This window comes from Pongo pygmaeus, chromosome 20, assembly GCF_028885625.2.
Source record: "Pongo pygmaeus isolate AG05252 chromosome 20, NHGRI_mPonPyg2-v2.0_pri, whole genome shotgun sequence".
In the NCBI taxonomy this organism is placed as follows: Eukaryota; Metazoa; Chordata; class Mammalia; order Primates; family Hominidae; genus Pongo; species Pongo pygmaeus.
The window spans coordinates 23,177,282-23,200,992 of NC_072393.2; the positions used below are offsets into that span (position 1 = coordinate 23,177,282).

Below are 23,711 nucleotides of genomic sequence, written 5' to 3' on the forward strand. Positions count from 1 at the left end.
TTTAACTGTGCTAGTGGTGATGAACACCCTTACCTTTCATTTTGGAAAGTCTTTATTTTTTACTGTTTTTAAAGTAAAATAATTTCTGATCCAGTGTTATGGATTAAGAATATTTTTTTCAGCCAGGCGCAGTGGCTCATGTCTGTAATCCCAGCACTTTGGGAGGCCAAGGTGGGTGGGTCACCTGAGGTCTGGAGTTTGAGACTAGCCTGACCAACATGGAGAAACCTCGTCTCTACTAAAAATACAGAAGTAGCTGGGCATGGTGGTGCATGCCTGTAGTCCCAGCTACTCGGGAGGCTGAGGCAGGAGAATCGCTTGAACCTGGGAGGTGGAGGTTGTGGTGAGCCGAGATCCTGCCATTGCACTCCAGCCTGGGAAACAAGAGCAAAACTCCGCCAAAAAAAAAAAAAAAAAAGCATATTTTTTTCTTTTATTACATCAAAAATTGGAAAGCTCTGTGTTTTTTTTTTTTATCTTCAAGTAGCCTGTGTACTATTTATTTTTATTTATTTATTTTCTTAAGTTATTGGGGTACAAGTGGTGTTGGGTTACATGAGTAAGTTCTTTAGTTCTTTAATGGTGATTTGTGGGAGTTTTATGCACTCATCACCCAAGCTGTATACACTGCACCCTATTTGTAGTCTTTTATCCCTCGTTTCCCTTCCACTCTTCCCCTCAAGACCCCAAAGTCCACTGTATCATTCTTCTGTCTTTGCATCCTCATAGCTTAGCTCCTACACAAGATGTTTGGTTTTCCATTTCTGAGTTACTTCACTTAGAATGATAGTCTCCAATCTCATCCATGTTGCTGTGAATACCATTAATTTATTCCATTTTATGGCTGAGTAGTGTTCCATCATATATATAATCTCACAGTTTCTTTATCCATTCATTGGTTAATAGGCAATGGGCATATTTGTGTTGGTTCCATGACTTTGCTATTGTGAATTGTGCTGCTATAAACATGTGTGCAAGTATCTTTTTCATGTAATGACTTCTTTTCTTCTGGGTAGATACCCAGTACTGGGACTGCTGGGTCAAATGGTAGTATGACTTTTAGTTCTTTAGGAATCTCCACACTGTTTTCCATAGTGGTTGTGCTAGTTTACATTCCCACCAGCAGTGTAGAAGTGTTCCCTGATCACCACATCCGCACTAACATCTACTGTTTTTTGATTTTTTTTTATTATGGCCATTTTTGCAGGAGTAAGGTGGTATCGTATTGTGGTTTTGATTTGCATTTCCCTGATCATTAGCGATGTTGAGCATTTTTTCATATGTTTGTTGGCCATTTGTATATCTTCTGTTGAAAATTGTCTATTCATGTCCTTAGCTCAGTTTTGATGGGATTGTTTTTTTTCTTGCTGATTTGTTTGAGTGCATTGTAGATTCCAGATATTAGTTCTTTGTCAAGTGTATAGATTGTGAAGATTTTCTCCTACTCTGTGGGTTGTCTGTTCACTCTGCTGTTTCTTTTGCCTTGCAAAAGCTCTTTAGTTTCATTAAGTTCCCATTTTGACAATATTCCACAAGATAGAGAGAGAACCCTCCCTAATTTATTTTTGTTTTAATTGCATTTGCTTTTGGGTTCTTGTATATGAAATCCTTGGCTAAGCCAATGTCTGAAAGGGTTTTTTCAACGTTATCTTCTAGAATTTTTATAGTTTCAGCTCTTAGATTTAAGTCCCTAATCCATCTTGAGTTGATTTTTGTATAAAGTAAAAGATGAGGATCCAGTTTTATTCTCCTATGTGTGGCTAGCCAATTATCCCAGCACCATTTGTTGAAAAGAGTATCCCTGGCCGGGTGCAGTGGCTCATGCCTGTAATCCCAGCCCTTTGGGAGGCTGAGGTGGGTGGATCACGAGGTCAGGAGTTCAAGAGCAGCCTGACCAAGGTGGTGAAACCCCATCTCTACTAAAAATACAAAAATTAGCCAGGTGCGATGGCGGGCACTTGTAATCCCAGCTACTCGGGAGGCTGAGGCAGGAGAATTGCTTGAATCTGGGAGGCAGAGGTTGTGGTGAGCTGAGATCGCACCACTGCACTCTAGCCTGGGCAACTGAGCAAAACTCCGTCTCAGAAAAAAAAGAAGAGTGTCCTTTACCCACTTTATGTTTTTGTTTGCTTTGTCGAAGTTCAGTTGTCTGTAAGTATTTGGGTTTATTTCTGGGTTCTCTATTCTTTTCCATTGGTTTATGTGCCTATTTTTGTACCAGTACCATGCTGTTTTCGTGACTGGCTTTATAGTATAGTTTGAAGTCAGGTAATGTAATGGCTTCAGATTTGTTCTTTTTGCTTTGTCTTGCTTTGGCTATGCAGGCTTTTTTTTTTGTTTCACATGAATTTTAGAATCATTTTTTCTAATTCTGTGAAGAATGATGATGGTGTTTTGATGGGATTGCATTGAATTTGTAGATTGCTTTTGGCAGTATGGTCATTTTCACAATATTGATTCTACCCATCAATGAGCATGGGTTGTGTTTCCATTTGTTTGTGTCCTCTGTGATTTCTTTTAGCAGTGTTTTGTAGTTTTCCTTGTAGAGGTCTTTTACCTCCTTGGTTAGGCATATTCCTAAGTTTTTGGTTTTTTTTTTTTTTCACAGCTATTGTAAAAGGGGTTGAGTTCTTGATTTGACTCTCTGCTTGGTCGCTGTTGGTGTATAGAAGAGCTACTGATTTGTATACATTAATTTCGTATCTGAAAGCTTTGCTGAATTATTTTATCATTTCTAGGAGCTTTCTTGAAAAGTCTAGGGTTTTCAAAGTAAACTATCATATCATCAGCAAACAGTGACAGTTTTACTTCCTCTTTACCAAATTTGATGCCCTTTCTTTCTTTTTTCTGCTTGCTCTGGCTAAGACTTCTAGTGCTGTGTTGAAGAAGCATGGTGAGAGTGGGCATACTTGTTCCAGTTCTCAGAGGGAATGCTTTCAACTTCTCATTCAGTATTATGTTGGCTCTGGGTTTGTCATAAATGGCTTTTATTACATTGATGTATGTCCCTTGTATGCCAATTTTGCTAAGAGTTTTAATCATAAAGCGATGTTGGATTTTGTTGAATGCTTTTTCTGCATCTATTGAGATGATCATGTGATTTTTGTTTTTATTCCTATGTGGTATATCACATTTATTGACTTGCATTTGTTAAACCATCCCTGCATCACTGGTATGAAACCTACTTGATCATGGATTCTCTTTTTGATATATTATTGGATTCAGTTAGCTACTATTTTAAGGATTTTAGCATCTGTTTTCATCACGGATATCAGTCTGTGGTTTTCTTTTTTGGTTAATGCCCTTTTCTAGTTTTGGTATTAGAGTGATGCTGTCTTCATAGAATAAATTAGGAAGGGCTCCCTCTTTCTCTGTCTTGTGGAATAGTGTCAATAGCATTGGTACCAATTCTTTGAATGTCTGGTAGAATTCTGCTAAATTCTGTCTGGTCCTAGACTTTTTTTGTGGGTAATTTTAAAATTACCATTTCAGTCTTGCTGCTTGTTATTGGTCTGTTCAGGGTATCTAATTCTTCCTGATTTAAGCTGGGTGGGTTGCATTTTTCCAGAAATTTACCCATTTCTTTTAGGTTTTCTAGTTAGTGCACTTAAAGGTGTTCATAGTAGCCTTGAATGATCTTTTGTATTTCTGTGGTGTCAGATGTAATATCTCCTGTTTCCTTTCTTATTGAGGTTATTTGGATTTTCTTTTTTTCTTGGTTAATCTTGCTTATGGTCTGTCAATTGTATTTATCTTTTTAAAGAGCCAGGTTTTTGTTTCATTTATCTTTTGGTTTTTGTCTGTTGGGTTGTTTCAATTTTGTTTCATTCTGCTCTGATTTTGATTTTTTTTTCTTCTTCTGGGTTTGCATTTGGTTTCTTCTTGTTTCTCTAGTTCTTTGAGGTGTGAACTTAGAATGTCTGTGTTCTTTCAGACTTTTTGATGTAGGTGTTTAGGGCTATGAACTTTCATATTAGCACCACCTTTGCTGTATCCTAGAGGTTTTGATAGGTTGTGTCACTTTTGTTGTTGAGTTTGGAGAATTTTTTTAATTTCCATTTTGATTTCATATTTGACCCCATGATTATTCAGGAGCAGGTTTTTAAATTTACGTTTATTTTCATGGTCTTGAAGGTTCCTTTTGGAGTTGAATTCCACTTTTATTCCACTGTGGTCTGAGAGAGTGCTTGATATAATTTCAATTCTCTTAAATTTATTGAGGCTCATTTTGTGGCCTATCATATGGTCTATTTGGAGAAAGTTTCATGTGCTGTTGAATAGAATGTGTATTCTGCAGTTGTTGGATGGAATGTTCTGTATATATTTGTGAAGTCCATTTGCTCCAAGGTATAGTTTAAATCCATTGTTTATTTGTTGACTTTCTGTCTTGATGACCTGTCTAGTGCTGTCAGTAGAGTATTGAAGTCCTCAGTATTATTGTGTTGGTGTCTATCTCATTGATTAGGTCTACTAGTAATTGTTTTATAAATTTGGGAGCTCCAGTGTTAGGTGCATATATGTTTAGGACTGTGATATGTTCCTGTTGGACAAGGCCTTTTACCATTGTATAATGTCCCTCTTTGTTTTTTTTAACTGCTGTTGCTTTAAAGTTTATTTTGTCTCATGTAAGAATAGCCCTTGTGAACCTCTTGTTTAGCATGATATTGCAGGGTTCTCTGGCTTAGGTGAATAGCAAGCCATTTTCATGAATTACCTCATGCCATTAAGGGAAGAGGTATCCTCATTTTTTTCAATTTTTTATAGAGAGCTGTGTTCCTGTTTCTCTCATTCAGTGTTATTTAATTTATTTGAAATTTTTAAAATTAATTTATTAATCTTCATTGTTGCTTTCTAAAAATTTTATACTTTTTTTGATTGGGCCATGTTGTCCTAATATTCTATATACATTGTAATCGTTGATTAAAATTTGTACATCAAAAAAGCTACCTGTTGCAATCTTCATAATGTAACCTTGTCCTGGAATAGTGTGAAACCAGTTGTCTTGGCTAGAGATTCTGGGAGTCTGTCAAACATGTTCTTAGAATGCATCTTGTCTGAAATTGTGTGTGTGAGTGTGTGTGTGTGTGTGTGTGTGTGTGTTTAGGTAAAGAATGTTATTCAGGTTTCTTCTCAGTAGTAATCACTTGCTACATCTATTTTTTGTGTGTGTGGTACTATATTCTCTGCTGCTATAACATCTAACTTTGGTCTCAGCAGACTCAAGCTGTCATCTTAAAGTATGCCACCATTTCTTTCAGCACTTTATGTCATGAGAGACAAAAACCAGAAAGGCCCCTGGAAGCCAGAAATAAACATGTATGTGCTACTGTTTTTTTTTTTTTTTTTTTTGAGACAGAGTTTCACTCTTGTTGCCCAGGCTGGAGTGCGATGGCGCAATCTCGGCTCACCGCAACCTCCGCCTCCCAGGTTCAAGCGATTCTCCTGCCTCAGCCTCCCTAGTAGCTGGGATTTCAGGCGTGTGCCACCACGCCCAGCTAATTTTGTATTTTTAGTAGAGATGGAGTTTCTCCATGTTGGTCACGCTGGTCTTGAACTCCCGACCTCAGGTGATCTGCCCACCTCGGCCTCCCAAAGTGCTGGGATTACAGGCATGAGCCACTGTGCCTGGCCGTGCCACTGTTTTATTTGTCTTTAAACAATAAACCAGGAGTTGGCAATTTACTTTTTTCTTTTTTTGAGACAGAGTCTCACTCTGTCACATAGGCTGGAGATTATGCACTAGCATAATCTCATCTCACTGCAATCTCTACACCCCAAGTTCAAGTGATTGCCTCAGCCTCCCAAGTAGCTGGGACTACAGATGTGTGCCATCACATCTGGCTAATTTTTGAATTTTTAGTAGAGATGAAGTTTTTCCATTTTGGCCAGGCTGGTCTTGAACTCTTGATCTCAGGTAATCCACTTGCTTTGGCCTCCAAAAGTGCTGGGATTACAGGTGTGAGCTGCCATTCCCAGCCAGCAATTTACTTCTAAAGAGCCATGTTATTTTTGGGAGCAGGAAGAGCTGCGTTGGGAAACTGTAACTGACTTCCCTTTCCTTCTGTGTGGCTCTTTGCATTTTGCTTACTTGGGGTACTCTACACACTTAACTCATTTATAAATTTTCCACAAATGTATTTTGGTCAGTATGTTTTTGTTACATTTATATGTCTATGAAGAAATTAGGGCCTGTCTTATTTTGCTGTGCCATCTTATGTGGTTTGCATAATTTTATAGTTTAGATTTGTAAAGTATATTCATCTGAGTCTAGCAAGTGGAATAATTTGTTATTTTTATTTCTTCTAGTTATGCATTCTCATTTTACACAAGACCTGTGGCCAGATCAGAGCACAAAAGATTCTTTCCAAGAAGTAATACTGAGAACATATGCAAGATGTGGACATAAGAATTTACAATTAAGAAAAGATTGTAAAAGTGCCAATGAGGGTAAGATGCATGAAGAAGGTTATAATAAACTTAACCATTGTAGGACAACTACCCACAGAAAAATATTTCAGTGTAACAAATATAGGAAAGTCTTTCATAAATATTCAAATTCAAATAGAAATAAGGTTAGACACACTAAAAAGAAAACTTTCAAATGTATAAAATGTAGCAAATCATTTTTCATGCTTTCACTCTTAATTCAACATAAGAGAATTCATATTAAAGAGAATATCTACAAATGTGAAGAACGTGGCAAAGTCTTTAAATCATTCTCAACCCTTATTAAACATAGGATAATTCATACTGAAGACAAACCTTACAAATGTAAGAAATGTGGCAAAGCCTTTAACTTGTCTTCAACGTTCACTAAACATAAGATAATTCATACTGGAGAGACACCCTTCAGATGTGAAAAATGTGGCAAAGCTTTTAACCAGTCCTCAAATCTTACTGACCATAAGAGAATTCATACTGGAGAGAAAACCTACAAATGTGAAGAATGTGGCAAAGCTTTTAAGGGGTCCTCAAATTTTAATGCACATAAGGTAATTCATACTGCAGAGAAACCCTACAAATGTGAAGATTGTGGCAAAACTTTTAACCATTTCTCAGCCCTTAAAAAACATAAGATAATTCATACTGGAAAGAAACCCTACAAGTGTGAAGAATGTGGTAAAGCTTTTAAGTGGTCTTCAAAACTTACTGTACATAAGGTAGTTCATACTGGAGAGAAACCCTACAAATGTGAAGAATGTGGCAAAGCTTTTAGCCAGTTTTCAACCCTTAAAAAACATAAGATAATTCATACTGGAAAGAAACCCTACAAATGTGAAGAATGTGGCAAAGCTTTTAACAGTTCTTCAACCCTTATGAAACATAAGATAATTCATACTGGGAAGAAACCGTACAAATGTGAAGAATGTGGCAAAGCTTTTAGGCAATCCTCACACCTTACTAGACATAAAGCAATTCACACTGGAGAGAAATCTTACAAATGTGAAGAATGTGGCAAAGCTTTTAACCATTTCTCAGACCTTAGAAGACATAAGATAATTCATTCTGGAAAGAAACCCTACAAATGTGAAGAATGTGGCAAAGCTTTTAGCCAGTCCTCAACTCTTAGAAACCATCAGGTAATTCATAGTGGAGAGAAACCCTACAAATGTGAAGAATGTGGTAAAGCTTTTAAGTGGTCATCAAAACTTACTTTACATAAGGTAATTCATACTGCAGAGAAACCCTGCAAATGTGAAGAATGTGGCAAAGCTTTTAAGCATTTCTCAGCCCTCAGAAAACATAAGGTAATTCATACTAGGGAGAAATTGTACAAATGTGAAGAATGTGGCAAAGCTTTTAACAATTCCTCAATCCTTACTAAACATAAGATAATTCATACTGGGAAGAAACCATACAAATGTGAAGAATGTGGCAGAGCTTTTAGGCAATCCTCACACCTTACTAGACATAAAGCAATTCATACTGGAGAAAAACCCTGCAAATGTGAAGAATGTGGCAAAGCTTTTAGCCATTTCTCAGCCCTTAGAAGACATAAGATAATTCATACTGGAAAGAAACCCTACAAATGTGAAGAATGTGACAAAGCTTTTAGCCAGTCCTCAACCCTTAGAAAACATGAGATAATTCATACTGGAGAGAAACCGTACAAATGTGAAGAATGTGGCAAAGCTTTTAGCCAGTCTTCAACCCTTAGAAAACATGAGATAATTCATACTGGAGAGAAACCCTACAAATGTGAAGAATGTGATAAAGCTTTTAAATGGTCATCAAAACTTACTGTACATAAGGTAATTCATACTGCAGAGAAACCCTGCAAATGTGAAGAATGTGGCAAAGCTTTTAGCCATTTCTCAGCCCTTAGAAGACATATGATAATTCATACTGGAAAGAAACCCTACAAATGTGAAGAATGTGACAAAGCTTTTAGCCAGTCCTCAACCCTTAGAAAACATGAGATAATTCATACTGGGGAGAAACCCTACAAATGTGAAGAATGTGGTAAAGCTTTCAAATGGTCATCAAAACTTACTGTACATAAGGTAATTCATACTGCAGAGAAACCCTGCAAATGTGAAGAATGTGGTAAAGCTTTTAGCCATTTCTCAGCCCTTAGAAGACATACGATAATTCATACTGGAAAGAAACCCTACAAATGTGAAGAATGTGACAAAGCTTTTAGCCAGTCCTCAACCCTTAGAAAACATGAGATAATTCATACTGGAGAGAAACCCTACAAATGTGAAGAATGTGGCAAAGCTTTTAGCCAGTCTTCAACCCTTAGAAAACATGAGATAATTCATACTGGAGAGAAACCCTACAAATGTGAAGAATGTGGTAAAGCTTTTAAGTGGTTATCAAAACTTACTGTACATAAGGTAATTCATACTGCAGAGAAACCCTGCAAATGTGAAGAATGTGGCAAAGCTTTTAAGCATTCCTCAGCCCTTAGAAAACATAAGGTAATTCATACTGGAAAGAAACCCTACAAATGTGAAGAATGTGGCAAAGCTTTTAGCCAATCCTCAACCCTTAGAAAACATGAGATAATTCATAGTGGAGAGAAACCCTACAAATGTGAAGAATGTGGTAAAGCTTTTCAGTGGTTGTCAAAACTTACTGTACACAAGGTAATTCATACTGGAGAGAAACCCTGCAAATGTGAAGAATGTGGCAAAGCTTTTAAGCATTTCTCAGCCCTTAGAAAACATAAGATAATTCATACTGGAAAGAAACCCTACAAATGTGAAGAATGTGGCAAAGCTTTTAACGATTCCTCAACCCTTATGAAGCATAAGATAATTCATACTGGGAAGAAACCGTACAAATGTGAAGAATGTGGCAAAGCTTTTAAGCAATCCTCACATCTTACTAGACATAAAGCAATTCATACTGGAGAGAAACCCTACAAATGTGAAGAATGTGGCAAAGATTTTAACAATTCCTCAACCCTTAAGAAACATAAGCTAATTCATACTAGGGAGAAATTGTACAAATGTGAAAAATGTGTCAAAGCTTTTAACAATTTCTCAGCCCTTCTAAAACATAAGATAATTCATACTGGGGAGAAACCCTACAAATGTGAAGAATGTGGTAAAGCTTTTAAGTGGTCCTCAAAACTTACTGAACATAAGGTAATTCATACTGGAGAGAAACCCTCCAAATGTGAAGAATGTGGCAAAGCTTTTAAGCATTTCTCAGCCCTTAGAAAACATAAGATAATTCATACTGGAAGGAAACCCTACCAATGTGAAGAATGTGGCAAAGCTTTTAACAATTCCTCAACCCTTATGAAACATAAGATAATTCATACTGGGGAGAAAAACTACAAATGTGAAGAATGTGGCAAAGCTTTTAACAATTTCTCAACTCTTATGAAACATAAAAGAATTCATACTGGGGAGAAACCCTACAAATGTGAAGAATGTGGCAAAGCATTTAGTCAGTCCTCAATCCTTACTAAACATAAGATAATTCATTCTGTAGAGAAACCCTACAAATGTGAAGAATGTGGCAAAGCCTTTAACCAGTCCTCACACCTTACTAGACACAAAACAATTCATACTGGAGAGAAACCCTACAAATGTGAAGAAAGTACCAAAGCTTTTAAGCAATCCTCACACCTTACTAGACTAAACAATTCATACTGGAGAGAAACCCTACAAATGTGAAGAATGTGCCAAAGCTTTTTAACCATCCTTCAACCCTTACTAAACATAAGATAATTCATACTGGGGAGAAACCCTAAAAATGTGAATAATGTGGCAGAGCTTTCAACCGTTTTATAAACCTTAATACACATAGGATAATTTATACTAGAGACAGACCCTGCATATGTGAAGAATGTGGCAAAGCTTTTAACCAGTCCTCAAGCCTTACTAGACATAAAACAATTCATACGGGAGAGAAACCCTACAAATGTGAAAAATGTGGCAAAACTTTTTTTTTTAAATACTTTAAGTTCTAGGGTACATGTGCACAATGTGCAGGTTTGTTACATAGGTATACATGTTGCATGTTGGTTTGCTGCACCCATCAACTCGTCATTTACATTAGGTATTTATCCTAATGCCATCCCTCCCGCAGCCCCCCACCCCCTGACAGACCTGGGTGTGTGATGTTCCCCACCCTGTGTCCAAGTGTTCTCATTGTTCAATTCGCACCTGTGAGTGAGAACATGTGGTGTTTGGTTTTCTATTTTTATGATACTTTGCTGAGAATGATGGTTTCCAGCTTCATCCATGTCCTTCCAAAGGACATGAACTTATCCTTTTTTATGGCTGCATAGTATTCTATGGTGTATATGTGGAATGTGGCAAAACTTTTAACCAATCCTCAAACCTTACTAGACAGAAAACAATTCATACTGGAGATAAACCCATCAAATGTGAAGAATGTGGCAAAGCCTTTAACCAGTCCTCACAGCTTAAATATACATAAGATAATTGATACTGGAGGAAAACTACAAATATCATAAATGTGGCATAGCTTCTAACCATTGCTCAGCTTTTACTCAAAATGAGAGAATTCCTAAAGAAGATAAACTCCACAAATGTGAATAATATGGCAGAGCTTTTAACCGGTCCTCAAATCTTACCGAGTGTAAGATAATTCTTACGGAAGAGGAACCCTTCAAATGTGAGGAAGGTGGCAAAGCTTTTAATCAGTCCTCAAATCTTACTGAACATAAGATAATTCATACTAGAGACAAACACTACAAATGTGAAGAATGGGCAAAGCTTTTAACCAGTTCTCAAACCTTACTCAAAATAATTTATAGTGGAGAGGAACACTACAAATGCAAAGGATTTGGCAAAACTTTTAAGTGTTTCTCAAAACTTACTGAACACAAGATAATTCATACTAGAGAGATACTTTACAAATGTGAAGAATGTGGCAAAGCTTCTAACGGGTTCTCAAATCTTACTGAATATAAGATAATTATATTAGAAACCCTACAAATGTGAAGAATGTGGCAAAGCTTTTAACTGGTCCTTAAACCTTACTGAACATAAGATAATTAATACTAAAGAGAAACCCTACAAATTATAAAAATGTGGCAAAGCTTTTAACTGGTTTTCAGACCTTACTCAACATAAGATAATTTACAGTGAAGACAAACTCTATAAATGTGAAGAATGTGACAATGCTTTTAATCAATTCTGAAACTTTACTAGACATAAGAAAATTCATACTGGAGAAAAACCCTACAAATGTGAAGAAAGTGGGAAAACTTTTAGCCAGTCCTCGACTCTTACTAAACAAGATAATTCAATGGGAGAGAAACCCTACAAATGTGAATAATGTTAAAACCATTCTTCAATTCTTAATAAACAATTTATACTTTAGAGAAACCCAGCAAATGTGAAGAATGTTGCAAAGCTTTTAACTGGTCCTCAAATCTTACTGAACATAAGATAATTCATAATGGAAACTAGCCCTACAAATGTGAAGAACGTGGCAAAGCCTGTAATCATTTCTCACACCTTTCCACACATAAGATAATTCATACTGAAGAGAGACCCTACAAATGTGAAGAATGTAACAAACTCTTTAACTGGTCTTCAACTCTTACTAAACATAATAGAATTCATACAGAAGATAAATTTTATAAATAGGAAGAATGTGACAAAAGCTTTAAAAGTGTTTCAGCCCTTATTACATGAGATAATTTATGCTGCAGAGAAATTCTACAAATGTGAAGAATGTGGCAAAGTTTTTAATAAGTTACCAGATCATACTGGAGAGAAACTACAAATCCAAAAGACATGACAGTGCTCTTGAGAACACCTTAAACTTTTCTAAACATAAAAGAAATCATAGTGTAAAGAAACCCTAGATGTGAGTAATGTCACAAAACCTGTAAATTGTTGTCACACTTGATTCCAAGATAATTGATACTGGAGAAAACTCCTTAATGAAGAATGTGGCAAAACGTTTAACCAATACTCACACCTTATCACATAGGAAAGCATTTATACTTGAAAAAAATGTACACCTATAAAGAATGTGGAAAAGCCATTAGTATCTGCTCACATCTTACTCAACATCACAGAGTTTATACTTAATAAAAACATTAAAAATGCAATTACTGTCAGAATATCTTTTAGAAAATATAAGCCTTAGAATGGTGGAGTATTTCTTTTGAGGACAAACATCACAAATATAAAGAGCATTGTAGTACTATATTTGTATCTCAGATCCTATTGTGCATATTTTGTACTAGAGAAAAACCCTAAAGTTGCTCAAACTTTGTTCAATATCAGGGAATTTATATTGGAGGAAAAATCCTGCAAATATAATATATTTGGAAAAAAATTATAAACTACAGTTTAGAAAATATCAGAGAATACTAAGATATATATTTTTTGTAGATGCAGTAAATATGAAAAATATTTAATCCAAAATTAGCTCTTTGTAAATAGAGAATTCACAGTAGAAATGATAAGGCATTGGCACTTTAGACGTTACACTAAATCAGAGCATTGAGTACAAAAAATAATATCAAACTAAAATTGTTAGATAAGTTATTTGCATGTAACTTTAAAAAGAGATGGAGAATTATAAATACATTTGAAGTATACTTTTTGTATACTTCAAATATCAAAAAAATTTAACATTGTAATATTGAAAAAACTTTGAAAAGCAAATAAGGATGTAACTCAACTCTCAAATTCATGCTCTTCATTCCTGTTTTATTTACATGTGAAAGTATGTGCTCAATTATTGCTGCATCAGAGATGAGAGTTTCTTTTTTATTAGGTGGGCATTATGACCTTTTTCATAAAAGAGAAAGGATATTTAAATATAAAATGCATGATAAAAATCTAAGTGGAGAGGCTTTTTCTGGTTAACTTACAATATTGAGTGATGTATAAGGTAGATGTTTTGAGTAATAAATTCTTGTGCATTATAGTGAGAGAAAAACTTCAAAATTTTAGTTAAAATTAAATAAATTGGTGTATTATTTTAATTGTGCTTTTATGTAATGTAGTACATTCATAAATTTTTAGATGTGTAAACTTAATTTTTTTAAACATTTTTTGACATGTTAAGTCTATTGTACATTCAATGAAGTGTTATTATGCCACTCACTTTAACCTATCCTACCTTATTCAAGGGTGTAGTTAAGAAATGGTAACAGTTTACTATTTGGTAACAGTGGAATAACATCTCTAGTCATCTCTTTTTTCAGTGTCTTTAACTTGCACATAAGTTAAAGAATATTGTTCTCATAGGTTAAATTTTTATAGTTTTAATCTTATTTAAACTTTTTTTTTGCCTTGACAAATTTAAACTTATTTTTCTTAACTTTTGTGGATACATAGTGTGTATATATATTTCTGCCATATATGGCATATTTTGATACCAGCATAAAATATGTAACAATCACATCAGGGTAAATGAGAGATTCACCACCTTCAACATTTATTCTTTGAATTACAAGCAATCCACGTCTACACTTTTAGTTATTTTGAAATGTACAATTAAATTGTTGTTTATTATAAGGTCATTTTTGTGGTCATAAAAATCACACAGGAATGTTAATAAAATTTGTTACATATTTTTCTTTGAACATGTGGCCACTATGCCTGCAAACATACATACAGACTTTTAGTTTTGATTTATGTATGGTTAAATATACATATATGTTACTCTAAAGGTATACCTTAGGTGTAAGAAAATTATGAAGTAAGTGTGTTTGTGTAATTATGAGTTTGTACCTATTTTCAGAAAAAAATTAATACAACAAAACAAATTATTGTAATAAAGTGACTAATTTACTAAAAAACCAAAAACCTCAAAAATGTGGAAAGCAAATCTATATTCTCTGGTTTGTATTGAATTCATAATTGTAAAATCTTACATCTTATGGTTCAGAATCTCCCCTTGAAATTTCTTTGTTTTTACTTGCCTGATACTCATGCTAGACCCATAATTTTCTTTTTTCTTATATATATATTTTTTTGTTTTGTAATTTATGAAGCATACATTATGTGAGCTGGTCATGGATTATAAGAATAATTTTTATGAAATTTAGTGTACACAAAATGATCTTTAGATGTAATTCCACAATTAGTGTCTTAAGTTATATTTTATTAGGTGATTCCATTTATTTCTTTTACTTAGAGAACCCTATATAAGCTCACTTTTACTTAGTTATTGTTCCTCTCCATTTTTAAAACCGTCATAAGTTAATTTATTTATTTACTGAAAAAATTTGTTCAGGTAAGTACTAGGGAGGCTTCTGTAAGTCGAGAGGATGTTTTTGTATATAAATGCAGCAAACAAATATGGCAGTGCTTGCTGTGTAGCAGATGCTTCATGATAAGCCATAAGTATTCCTCCTGGAGTTAGTTTGTAACTTAAGTCAGAATGGAAAATATCAATGGAGAAGAAATTACATTGATTCTTCGTGTTGAGAGGACATTTTTTTTTTCCAGGATGCAAAGGTCATTCTTGCTGAATTTAAAGAGAAATTCTGCTTCTTTATTTTTTAATTATCTTCAGTTTTGTCTTATGTTCATTTCAAAGATGTATGCATCACAGCTTTTCTCCTTTTTCTGTTAGAGCTACAATTTTCTCTCTTGTCTTCCTACCATGTTATTTTAAATGATACGTTGTAGGTTCTGATGAGAAAGTTGGTGGGTTTTTATTTTTTTTGAGATGGTGTCTCACTCTGTCACCCAGGCTAGAGTGCAGTGGCATGATCTCAGCTTACTGCAACCTCTGCCTCCTGGGTTCAAGCAATTCTCCTGCCTCAGCCTCCTGAGTAGCTGGGACTACAGGCACACACCACCATGCCTGGCTAACTTTTGTATTTTTAGTAGAGACGGGGTTTCACCATATTGGCCAGGCTGGTCTCGAACTCCTGACCTCATAATCCACCCACCTCGGCCTCCCAAAGTGCTGGGATTACAGGCATGAGTCACCGCACCTGGCCAAAAGTTGGTATTTTTAATGTGCTAAAAAAATGGTTTTAAGTGGAGAATTTGCTTACCAATATAACTTAGAGATTAGTTAATTAAAGTGAGAGGCATACACTGTCCACATGTGAAGAATTAAATCAGTTAGCATTGTTTTTCTTTGTAAAAGAAGAATCTTATTGAATTCTTACACAGTGTGGGAAGCATAAAATTTGTTACAAAATATATCTTAGGAATTATATTTATAAGAGAGTTAATGGTAAGTAAAAATTCTAAATTTAATTTTCTATGATATAGCACAACTTACTTTTTTTTTTTTTTGAGACGAAGTCTTACTCTGTCACTCAGGCTGGAGTGCAGCAGCACTATCGCGGCTCACTGCAACCTCTGCCGCCCAGGTTCAACTGATTCTCCTGCCTCAGCCTCCTGAGTAGCTGGAATAACAGGCGCCTGCCACTGCGCCTGGCGAATTTTTGCATTTTTAGTAGAGACGAGGTTTCACCATCTTGGTCAGGCTGGTCTTGAACTCCTGACCTCGTGATCCACCTGCCTCAGCCTCCCAAAGTGCCGGGATTACAGGCGTGAGCCACCGCGCCCAGCCCACAACTTACGTTTTCATACAGATTCCTATTTTTAGGTGTAAATGTTAAATGTTGCAAAATAAAATGTACTCTGTTGATTAGAAATTTGAAATAATGTTTATTTTTCATATTGATATTACAATTTGGAGACATTTTTCACTCATAATTTTTGAAGTGGGTGAAGTTCAGTCTACAGTTTTTAGTCACCTCACTGTAGGCAATTCTGGTAATTTTCTCTGGAAAAATTTTGGAGACGAAGTTGTAACGGCTTTCAGATTAAAACATTTCCTGTTATTTTGCATGCAAACTTGTTTACAGTGTTCAAACAGTGGCCAATCTTTAGGCCATAAGCAACACCTACCCTTTTAATGTCTTTCATACCATTGCAATTAGCACCAGAAACTTCTGCTGTCTTAAACTTAAAATAAAAACCCTAATGTACGTTGGCTCCTCCCATGCACGGTGTTGAGTTCAGAACATGCTGTTAAATGTCAGAGTTCCTATGGTTATGACTGAAAAATTAAATGACAAGACAGCACAAAACTATATACTTTTGATACCATTTAGCCAAATTAATGACAAAGACAGAGTATTTGAAAAAATTGATATCCTTCTATAATGTTTTAAATATATATTTTTCAACTTGCCAGATAAAGCATGTATTCTGTAAAACATGATGTTTTGAAGTATATATATACATTGTCAAATTCTTAATTTTAGGTAATTAATGCTGTACCTCACACAGTTAACATTTTTGTGGTGAGAGCACATGACATTGTCCTAGTATTATTCAAAAATACATTACTATTAACTGTAGACACCATGCTGTACAACAAGTCTTTTGAATATATTACGTCTAACTATAATTATGTATTATTCTTTGACAAACATCTTTCTAAAGCCCTCTTTTAAATACCTTGGCATCTGGTGGTTACAATTTTATTCTCTGCTTAAGTGAATTTAAGTTTTATATCATTCATGTTTAGGTGAAATCATAAAATTTTCTGTTCCTGGCTTATTAAAAGATAAATAGATAAATTTTGTATATATACTACTTTGTCAGCATTTAATCATTAGATGTTGAACTGTTGATTCTATATTTTGGCTATTATGAAGAGTGTTGCAAACAACATAGAAATACAAATATTTATCATTCTGATTTCATTTGTTTTTAAATATATATATATCCAATAGTGAAATTGCTGTATTATATGGTAGTTTTATTTTAAATTTATTGAGAAATCTCTATTTTGGCTTTCATAATGGCTGTTCTCATTTACACTCAAACTAGCAGTGTGCAAGCATTCCTTTTACTTCACATCTTTACCAACACTTTTTTTTAAAGTCATTCTAATATGAGTGACTTTATATCTCATAGATTTTCTGGCTTGCCTTTCTCTGATAATAAGTGACATTGAGCGTTTTAAAATATCTCTTGGCCATATGTATGTCTTTTTAAAATATTTAAGCCTTTTGCTCATTTTTCATAGTTATTTGTTTTTTATTGTATAGTCACTTTCTTACATAATCTTGATATTCACACCTTGTCACAAGTATGGTTTACAAAAATGTTCTCCCATTTGTCTTGTTGATTATATCAGACTCTGTGCAGCAACTTTTTAATATGAAGTAATCTGACTCATCTATTTTTCCTTTAGTTCCCTGAGATTGTGAGTTTAAATTAAAAAAAATCACTGCTGAAACTGATGTTACGGGGCTTTCAGTCTATATTTTTTGTAGTGGTTTCAGAGTTTCAGGCCTTACATTTAAGTATTTAATATATTTTCAGTTGATTTATATATATGGAGTAAGATGAGAGACTCATTGCTCTGCATGTGGCTATAGTTTTCTCAACACTATTTATTGAAGATACTGTCATTTTCCTAGGAAATTGTCACCTATATAAAAAATCAGTTAGCTTTAAATACATGGATATGTTTCCTGTCTCTTGGCTCCATTGGCCTGTGTGACTTATTTTGTTCAAGTACCATACTGTTTTCATTACTATAGCTTTGCAGTATATTTCAAAGTCAGGTAGGATGATACCTTTAGCCTTTCTTTTTTGCTTGAATGCTTCTGCTATTCAGGGTCTTTTGTCGTACCATATAAATTTTAGGGTTTTTGTTTGTTTGTTTTTGTTTTATTTTAGACAGAGTTTCACTCTTGTCACCCAGGCTGGAGTGCGGTTGTGCAATCTCGGCTCACTGCAACCTCTGCCCTCGGGTTCAAGTGATTCTCCTACCTCAGCCTCCTGAGTAGCTGGGATTACAGGCACACACCACCATGCTGGGCTAATTTTTGTATTTTTAGTAGAGATGGGGTTTCACTGTGTTGGCCAGGCTGGTCTTGACCCCGCCTCTGCCTCCCAAAGTGCTGGGATTACAGGTGTGAGCCACTGTGCCCAGCCTTGAGCACACTTTTATTAGTTTTTCTCTGTTTAGTCCTTTTGTTTGTTTCTATTTTAAGAAGAATTTTAGTTTCTACCTGAAATTACTAATTTGAGCCCAAAGTATCTGAGACGACACAGTGTCAGGAGGTTGTGACAATGTGTGCCCAAGGTTGTTGGGGCGCATGTTGGTTTTATACATTTTAGGGAGACAGGAGACATCCATCACTATATGTAAGACGCACATTGTCCAGAAACGGACAACGCGAAGTGGGGCGGGAGCTTCCAGGTCATAGGTAGATAAAGGACAACTGGTTGCAATTTCTCTGAGCTTCTGATTAGCCCTTTACTGGGTTTTTTCCAGGTCTGTCTTTCCTAAGCCTCCAAGTTTATCTGGAGTCAAGAGAAACTTGACCCCATGTTTGTAGAATTTTAATCTATTTTGGCAAATTTTATGTCTACTTTATAACATACAACAACAGGTAATTTAACCAAAACCCTTATGGTTTTCTAGCACAGCTATAAGCTACACATGTATTCTTAGCAAGGTAAAAACAAGAGAAACCGTGATGATTACAATAACCACCCTTCTGTGCATGAATAGCTCTTCAGCTGGGGACATCACACCCCACTGTAGAGTTTCTGAATCCTACACCTGAAGGCAGTCAAAAGTTGGAAAACTGACTTGCACACACAGATCTGGTCCACAGGTAGGTTGGTGACTCCCACACCACGATTCAGCACACCCACGAAATGGTGAATTTACTAAGAAGACAAAGTTTACAGGAAGAATAGAGGCTCTGATGCAGTCCACTGTTGAGATTGTGACTCATGTACTTAGACTCAACATTCAGGAGGTGTTGACTCTTATACCTAAAACTGAGACATGTATGGAATTGTTAATCTCACCCGTGGATCTTCCTGTAGATGTTATTGTGACATATGCCTCTCCCAGCACCTGAGTGATTTGACTCTCTTGGGTTCCAGCTGACAGATGGGATTGTGGCATATCAATCACTGGACACAGCACCTAGGTGATGTGACACTATTCTCCTGCCTTGGCACTACCTACCTGGGGCTTAGTGACATGTCTATGCTCATAACTAAGGGGATGTGATTCTCTTGCTTGATGTCTGCTCACATGGGAGACAATGACATATCGCTGGGCCCAATACCAAAGTGACATTGCTTTTTTACCTTGACCCTCTTCTCAGAAAACATTGTGATGCATTGTTGGGGCACAGTCAACATGACGTGAGTCTCCTGCATGAACCGTGGCTGCAGAGACCATCATGATATCTCTGGAAGCTCAACTATTGGAAATGATTACCTTGTTATACCTGCTCTTTGCCCATAGAAGAGAATGTGGCATATCTCTGGGCCCAGGACTTAGTTGATGTAACTCTGCTCTCCTGCCTGGGCTATGCCTACAGAAGAAAGAGTGACTTATCACTGGGCCCAGCACACAGGTGATGTGATTCTACTGCCTTGATCCTTGCCCATCGGAATCATCATTACATACTTTTGGGCTCTTCTGCTGGATGATGTGTGTCTCCTTTTCTGTCCACAGAGGAGATTGTGACATATCACTTGACCCAGCACCTACATGATGTGCCTCATGCCTTGGCTTTTCCCACTGGGCTGATTGTGACATATAGCTGGGCACAGCTTCTAGGTAATTTAACTCTTCTCTTCCTGAGTCCTACCCACAGGGGCACTGTGAGATATCTCTAAGCACTTCACCTAGATAATATGACTCTTTTCCTGGACCCTCCCCTAATATGGTATTGTGACATATTTCTGGACCACCACCTAGGTGATGTTACTCTTTTCTCCTACCTTTTACTGGAAGTGAATTCATACGGGTATGAGTGCAGGAACCTCGATTCTTGCCTCAGAAGAAACAACTTGACTGAGGGGCATAAAGCAGGAGGGACCGAAGCAAGTTTTAAAGCTGCAGTAAAAGTTCATTAGAAAGCTACAGAACAGAAACAAAAGGAAGGAAAGTACACTTGGACGAGGGCCAAGTGGGTGACTTAAAAGGCAAGTGCACGGTGTGACTTTTTGACTTGAGATTTTGTATGTTGACATACTTCCAGGGTCTTGCGTTACTTGCCCCTACTTGCCCAACTCCTGAGATCTTATTGGGAAGCTGCTGATCACTAGTTGTAGGTGATCCACTAGTTGCCCACTTGAGAACAGAGGAGATACTGGAGTGAACTGTGGCCCCCTCTTCATCCTTGGGGTTCAAGTCTTACCATGCACACCTAGCTTTTGATCTCTGTTTTATGGGTCTCTTGCACCTGTGGCCTTGGTCCGGCCTACATCATTGACTCCATTGACCTCTAGTGACTCTCGCTAAGAGCATTCTAGCAACAAAATATTTCTCTTCTCAGATTTCCACTTCCTATGTTCTTTTAGTAGATGTGAAGCCCATTTTTCAACTAACTGCCAAAAGGGGGCTAGACTTCCCTCCCCACTCCTTTCATATATGACCTTGAAGGTCTTGATGCATATTGAGAAGGGCAGGAAAGTAATTAGAAAAGTGGAGGCTACAGAAGAAAGTGAACGGAAGCGAGAGGAATACTCAAGAGAAGCCTTCATATGCTCAACAAAACAGCAGCCCTTGGATTCAAGAGGATAATGTTCATCCAAAGCAGGTGGACAAACTCCTTCAAAAGTCACTGAGAAACTCATTCCTGGGGCATAACAGAAATGAAAAGTATATGATAAGTCATAAGCTGTCAGAGCCGGAGTTGGAATTAGTGTGGATTAGTGGAATTAGATTAGAGGCTTATGTCTGGATCCTATCTGCAAGGAAATTGTGACATATCTTTGCGTTGATCAGCAAAAAGTAGTGACTCCTTTTTTCTACTGGGAAGATTGTAACCTATTACTGGGCACAGAAAACAGGTGACATGCCTCTCCTGCCTGGGCCTTGCCCACAAAAAGTTTTGGGATATAACATGGCCCAGCACCCAGGTGATGTGACTCTGCCACCTGTGCCCTGCTTTCAGGTGGGGATTGTAACATATTCCTCCCTAAGCATCAAGGTGATGTGACTCTCCTGCCTGGTCTTTGCCCTCTGAAAATATTGTGACATATTCCTGGGCCAGTGCCATGGTGATGTAACTCTCTTACTCATTCCCTACATACAGGAGGGATGTTGATATATATATTTGCCGAGATCACTGATATGATGATGATATTTATAAAAAAAAAAGTTATACCACTCCCTCATACAGTATAAAGCCGTCAAGTGGTACAAACTCATCACAGGACACAGCACAAATATGAGATTGTTTTTTGTGTGTGCAACCTGTCAACCTTCAAAGTCACCCTCACACATGGACAGGGTCCAATTTTGAAGTCCTGAAACTCACAAGTAGACACAGTTCAAAGTTAAAATTGTTATTGTCATATGTGAACATCTGACCACTGTTGGGTTAGTGACTGTTTAATAAACACAGCTTATAGGCAGGTAAAATCTTTCCAATCTGGACTCTCCCAATTGAAGAGATGTTGACTCATACCTGGGCTTAGGGCCACGGGTACAATCATAGGTCCATATCAGTACAAATATGTCAGAACAGATTATGACTCTCATACATAATGTATAAAGCCCTCGGGTGGTACAGAGAGTGTCCTAACAGGACCGAGAACACAGGTGAGAATATGACACTCATATGCACACTCACCCAACAGTCAAGATTGTCGTCTTTCCACATGAACACAGCCCACAGCTGAGGAACTGAATCTCACAACTGGAGGCAAAGGGTGGACTTTTCACATGTGGATCCAGTCAAAAGGAGGGCTGATGACTTTCAGACCATGGCTCGGCATACCTGTAAGGCTGTGACTAAGGAGACACAGTCCACAAAAGTGATTGAGGCTCTCATGCATGATTCCAGTCCACCATTGAGATTGTGACTCCTGTATTTAGACATAACATACAAGAGGTGTTGACTCTTGTACCTAGAACCAAGACACGTGCTAAATTCTTTTTTTTTTTTTTCTTGAGACAGTCTTCCTCTGTCGCCCAGGCTGGAGTGCAGTGGCATAATCTCTGCTCATTGCAACCTCTGCCTCCCAGGTTCAAGTAATCCTCCTGCCTCAGCCTCTCGAGTAGCTGTGATTATAGGCACACGCCACCACAACCAGCTAATTTTTTGTATTTTTAGTAGATACGGGGTTTCGTCATGTTGGTCAGGCTGGTCTCGAACTCCTGACCTCAGGTGATCCGCCTGCCTTGGCCTCCCAAAGTGCTGGGATTACAGGCATGAGCCACCATGCCCAGCAACTAAATTGTTAATCTCATCAGTAGACCTTCCTATAGGTGAGAGTGTGACATATGCCCCTGCCCACCACCTGAGTGATTTGAGTTTTCTGCCTGGGCTCAGTCAAAGGTAAAATTGTGAGATATCTCTTGACTCAGTATCTAATTGATGTGACTATTCTGCTTTGTCTCTAACTACAGGTGACATTGTGACATATTTCTGGGCCTTGTACGCAGGTGGTGTGACTCTCCTCTCTTGTCTTGGTGATGCCCCAGAGGGCACTGTGACATATTACTGGATCCTGCACCCCGGATATTTGGCTCTCCTACCTGTGCCCTGCCGACATGGGTCATTGAGACCTATTGCTGAGTCCCAAGACCCATGTGATGTAACTTACCTGCTTGAGCTCTTTCTACAAGGGGCATTTGACCTATCTCTCTGCCTATTATCCAGGTGATGTGACTCTTTTCTCCAGCCTGGTCTCAGTCTACAGGAAAAATTATGACATATCTCTGAGACTAGCTCCTAGCTGATGTGACTTTTCTCTTTTCCCTAGCTTCTGCCCACTGGGGAGATTGTAACATGTCCCTTGTCCCAGCACTATGTTGATGTTACTCTTTTGCCTTCACGCTGCAATCACAAGATATTGTGACATATTTCTGGGCCCAGCACCACAGTGATGTGAGTCTCTGCCTGGATCCTGCCCATAAGGGGTATTTTGACATATCTTTGGACCCATCAATTCATTGATGGGACCTTCTCTCCTATGAGCTTTGCCCTGGACCATCTGCACAAAATAGAGAGTGACTTATCACTGAGCCCAGCACACAGATAATGTGACTCTCCTGCCAATTCCCTGCCCTCAAAAATGATTGTGACATATTCCTGGAGAAGGACCCAGATGATGTGATTCTCCTGCCTGCTCCTTACCCACAAGTAAGATTGTGACATATATCTTTGCTCAGTTTACAGGTGTGACGATGACTTTTGTTCCTCAAACCAGCTAATATGGGTAATACTATGAGTCTTCCCTTTGTTCGAAGGTAATAGAGGGTTACCACTTTGTTGCATATCATAT

At 37.2% G+C, this 23,711-nt stretch overlaps 1 protein-coding gene across 1 annotated transcript in view; it reads left to right on the forward strand.

Moving 5' to 3' along the window:
• Positions 1-15,518, forward strand: part of LOC129020607 (zinc finger protein 729) — a 36,528-nt gene extending 21,010 nt beyond the window's left edge. Inside the window, exon 4 of the mRNA XM_054465182.2 lies at positions 6,307-15,518. Within this exon, the coding sequence (XP_054321157.2) occupies positions 6,307-10,133 (3,827 nt within the window). The 3' untranslated portion in view covers positions 10,134-15,518. The remainder of the gene's footprint in view (positions 1-6,306) is intronic.
• Positions 15,519-23,711: the final 8,193 nt, after the last annotated feature.